At 38.4% G+C, this 4,870-nt stretch overlaps 1 protein-coding gene across 1 annotated transcript; it reads left to right on the plus strand.

The window, feature by feature from the left end:
- Nucleotides 1-477: 477 nt before the first annotated feature.
- AGTR2 (angiotensin II receptor type 2) lies at nucleotides 478-4,367 on the plus strand. Its single transcript, XM_069746916.1, is given in 3 exon segments — nucleotides 478-555; nucleotides 3,097-4,107; nucleotides 4,109-4,367. Coding segments are annotated over 2 exon segments (1,092 nt in total). The 5' UTR covers nucleotides 478-555; nucleotides 3,097-3,139; the 3' UTR covers nucleotides 4,233-4,367.
- The last annotated feature ends 503 nt before the right edge of the window (nucleotides 4,368-4,870 follow it).

Below are 4,870 nucleotides of genomic sequence, written 5' to 3' on the forward strand. Positions count from 1 at the left end.
ATAGAACACTCTGGTTAAGAATTCCCTCTACGAGACCGAAAACAAAATCGCTTTGTAGGACCATCAATGCATTATATGGTTGTCCATTTTCCTAATTCAGTGGAAGGGGAGATTAAATGGTTGCAACACTGGATTGTTATGAAGAGACAAAAACATTTAGGACATGTTATAATAATTCAAGTTTTGAGGGACTTACGAGAAAATTCCTGTTACCGTATTGAACAGCTTAGCTTTGAGTAACTCTTATGAAATGTAGACATATTTGTAGGGAAATGTGCATCAAGACCTGGAGGAATCTCTAGCGTGAATTTCTCTCCGCTCTCCGATGATTTCTTATGAGTTATATATACAATGTGAAGCGACGGGAGAACATGAGCTAAAGTTGCCAAAAACATTTGTGCCAAGATTTTCCATTCCGATCTCACAGTGTTGTAGACTAACATGTCCCAGAGGGATAAACAGAGGATATAAGAAAGAAAGCAGAGTTTTCGGGCAATTACTCCAGGACAAGCACAGAGCAGAGGACATCTGCTCCTAGCAGAGGCTTATACCACGGTAAGTTACAAATCTGAGTAATAAGTCTCCTTGGGACACCAATTATTTCTTACCATGTGTCTATTGAATTAATACTGCAGTTCATTAGAGCTTAAAGTGCTACAAACATATTCATAATAATAATATTGGGAATGGTTCAAGACCACAATTAGTATCAAAACATCACACACCGGCACTCAGGTTATCCTACCAGTGTGCATAATATAATCATTATTTATTATATGAAAATGTATTGAATAAACATAAACATATATAAAATGTATATAAAATAAAAAAATAATAAAACCTTTATAAACACATGGACCTATGATGCCAGTGATTGTGAATTGGCACAGTGAGGCAACGAGAATGCCCCATGTGTCCCCTGTAATATCTCCTGGTGGATTTCGATTTGTTTTTGAAATTGTAGCATATCCATTGTAATATAGTGCTGTACAATTACATGCATTTGTTTTGCTTTATATAAGTTTTATATGTTAGTTTTTATTCAATACTTTTGTATCTAATAAGTAATTATTAATTTATACAATTGAGTAGAGATACTTGAGAGTCGGCAGATGATGTTTTTACGAAACGTACATGTTACTGATGCACCAGAGATGAATTTTTCATTTAAAGGGGAACCTGTCAGCAGGATTTCACCTTCAAACTATGTATATATGCATGTAGCTTTTTCAAAGACGAGTCCAGCAACACCTTTACATGACCAGTCCGTTCCACTGTTACTGAGAAATCAGCGTTTACATCGATATGCAAATGAGCTATGGTAGATCTGAAGCCTCTGCCGCCACTCCACCTCCATTCCCTGCCTTGAGCCACCTACTCCTGCTGACAGTTCCTTTGCCTGAAGTCAAACAGCATATATACTATCAGTCAAGCTGAAGGAGGCGGTGCTGAGAGAAAAGTAGAGCTGGAGTGACAGAGGCTTCAGATCTACTATAGTTCTTCAGCCTTATTTGCATATCCATTCAAGCGCTGATTTCTCAGTAATGGAAGAATGGACTGCCTATGTAAAGCTATTGTTGGACATCTCTTTGAAAGATCTACATGTGCATATAAATAATTTTGGGAGTGAAATTATGTTGACATTCTCTTTAAATGGAGTCATTGGAGGCTTTTGGAGGGGATAATATATTTGGTTCGGTATACTAGCAGTCCTATGTAAATCTACAATATATCACAGTTGTAGAAAAATAACTTATCTGTTTCATCTCTCAAATGCAGCACCGCTTCTTATATGTGTGCATGCACTTTTATTATATTTATCCAATTAATACATTTCATAAATCACTGAAAGTGCAGCTCTAAAAAGGGAGTTCATGGAAATCATTGAATGCTTGGCTTTCACATTAGCTGCTTTGTGGATGTATGGAATTATATAATCTACCAATTGCACAGAGCATATATTTGTTAATATTTTAGGTGCCAAAAGCAGAAATATTTCTCAGGACAAGAAACCTTAGAATTAAGTAAAATATAAAATTTCCTTAATTTTGTATTTTTCGATATCTGCTTTTCGCAGATAAAACACATCTCCATTGTAGTCTATGGCGCTGTTCAAATTCCCCAGTTGCTCTTGTGGATCATGTGTGAGTCGCGAATCCAGTTCACCCATTCAAATTCATGGGCTCGAGAGAAAAAAAGGAATAATTCTCAGATGCCACATGAGCGGTGTCCATTTTTGACTTTTAGGCCTCGTACTCACTTGCGTGAAATAGGGCCGAGTCTCGCATGGTAACACCCGGCTCTGCCGCCGGCACTTGTGAGCGGAGCGTGCAGCTCCATGTATTGTTGTGCGGCCGCACACTCCGCTCTGGACTGCCGGCGGCAGAGCCGGGTTTAAACATGCGAGGCTCGGCCGTATTTCACGCAAGTGAATATAAGCCCTTAATGTGTAGGAAAATTTGGGATTTTTTTTTACATATAAGGAAAATGAATTCCATACTGATGGTAAAAATGGACACAAAAATGAAAAAAAAAAAAAGGATGTAAATTTAATCCAGCACAATGATAAAAAAACAAGTTGTTCTTTTCTGATATGCAAAAAAAAAATCAACTACAAAAACAAACATCTGAATGAAGCCCTTATTGTTTTTTTTTTTTGTTTCTCCTTTACATAATATTTTCCAATATTTTTTTAATTTGCCTTAATGCTTTCAAATGAGCTCCAGAAGATTCATTTTTTTTAAAAATCTATTCATATATGCAACATATTAATCCACTAATTAATAGTTATACAGATGTAGCAGAACAGGATTTGTCATTTGGTGCAGCTCATTATATTTCAATGCTTTGTATGTGGCTTTATTATAGAACATAAAGGTCATCTAAAGAATGCTGCCCCAAAAATCAAATTGCCGCTGCTATTTATGTACATTTAATAATAAATTCAAACAACCAAATCATCCATTCCACAAAAGAAATTAAAATGTGTGTGCTACTTGTCTCTCCTTCTACGACTTATTGAAATTATTATTGGCTAAGTATCCCTTAGGAACAGCCAAATGATATATGTTTGTATAATATAATTATATTTCTCAGGTTGTTGCATGGTGCCAAAGGTGAAACATTAGACGCCTCCTCCATGATGATCGAAGAACTGCAGGAAACGACTAGAAATGTAACCAGTAACCAATCTCTGCCGTCTTCCTGTCCTAATAACACTATTCCGGATTATCAGCTTAATCTGCTCCCGGCATTCTACTCCTTCGTTTTTATCTTCGGCTTCATTGGGAACAGTTTGGTCATCTCGGTCCTTTGTCTAGAAGGAGACTTAAAAACCGTGGCAAGCATTTACATCTTAAACCTGGCTATAGCCGACCTGCTATTCCTGGTGACGCTACCTTTTTGGGCGACATATTATGCCTGTGGTTTAAACTGGATGTTTGGGGCGGTAATGTGTAAAATATCAAGCTCTCTTTTAACCCTAAATATTTTTGCCAGTATCTTTTTCATTAGTTGCATGAGTGTTGACCGGTATATGGCCATCGTTTATCCGCTCCGGTCACAAAGGCGGACACTAAATCAAGCCATTCTTGTGGCTTTTATCATTTGGGCTTTAGCCATCATGTCAACACTTCCTACGTTCTACTTCCGGAATACTTACTACATTAAGAGCCTTGGTGTCCATGCCTGCATAATGGACTTTCCCACAGAAGAGTATTCGAGCTGGTGTGTTGCCATGGCCTTATTGAAGATCATTCTTGGTTTCTGCTTTCCAATAACCATTATTCTGACCTGTTACTTCATGATTGGATTACATCTGAAAAAGACGAATGGATCCATACTAAACAAGAAGACTAGAGATCGTGTGCTGAAGATTGTCACCGCCATTGTTGTATGCTTTCTAATTTGTTGGATGCCGTTCCATGTACTGACTTTTTTGGATGTCCTAACAAGAATGGAAATTATTAATGACTGCAGAATTAAGACCTTTGTCGAGGCTGCTATGCCTTTGAGCATTTGCCTGGGATTTTCTAATAGTTGCATTAACCCTTTATTGTATTGCTTTGTCGGAAATCAGTTCAGAGAGAATTTCAGGAATGTGTTTATGGTTAGAGAGCATGAACAGCCATCAGAACGCCACCAGAGGGGGGAATGATTCTAAAGAGCCAGAGCTTTGTAACATTAGGAGACATATGTTGGGTGGCCATTTTGATATTTTTCTGGTTAAATGATATTTGAAATCAACATGAGTCCAAGTTGTAAAAAATAATTGATTACATCTATGGTCTGTATCTATTATGATCATATGGCGTCACGTATGTGGCCCAGGACTTTTGTTGTTTCTTTCAGCCAGGAAATGATCATGAGTGGGTGCATGTTTGTGAAATAAAACGCGCACAGTGTTATCTATTGCACCTGCCATGTTAATTTGCATACAGCTCCGAAGGTATCTTGACAGTTACTGTTAGCAAAGGGTGCAAACAATCTACATAAAAAGCTGGGAAGAACAATACCAAGCTGGGAGGCTGCATACTAACAGTGATAGAATATGACAGTTAGAACTGCACTCCAGACTTAGGGTATGTTTCCACATTCAGGAAACGCTGCGTTTTTGACGCTGCGTTGAGCCGCAGCGTCAAAAATGCAGCGTCCAGATGTTACAGCATAGTGGAGGGGATTTCATGAAATCCCGTCTCCACTATGCATTGAAAGACGTATGCGGCAGACCTGCGGAAACGGACATGCGGTGCGTCTTTTAAGAACGCAGCATGTCCTTACATTGCAGAAACAACGCAAGGACAACGCAGGTGACCTGCCAGTGACCTCAGGTGCAGATTTGGTGAGGATTTTACCTGCATAAAATCCTGAC

Source organism: Ranitomeya imitator, chromosome 2, assembly GCF_032444005.1.
Source record: "Ranitomeya imitator isolate aRanImi1 chromosome 2, aRanImi1.pri, whole genome shotgun sequence".
NCBI lineage: Eukaryota > Metazoa > Chordata > Amphibia > Anura > Dendrobatidae > Ranitomeya > Ranitomeya imitator.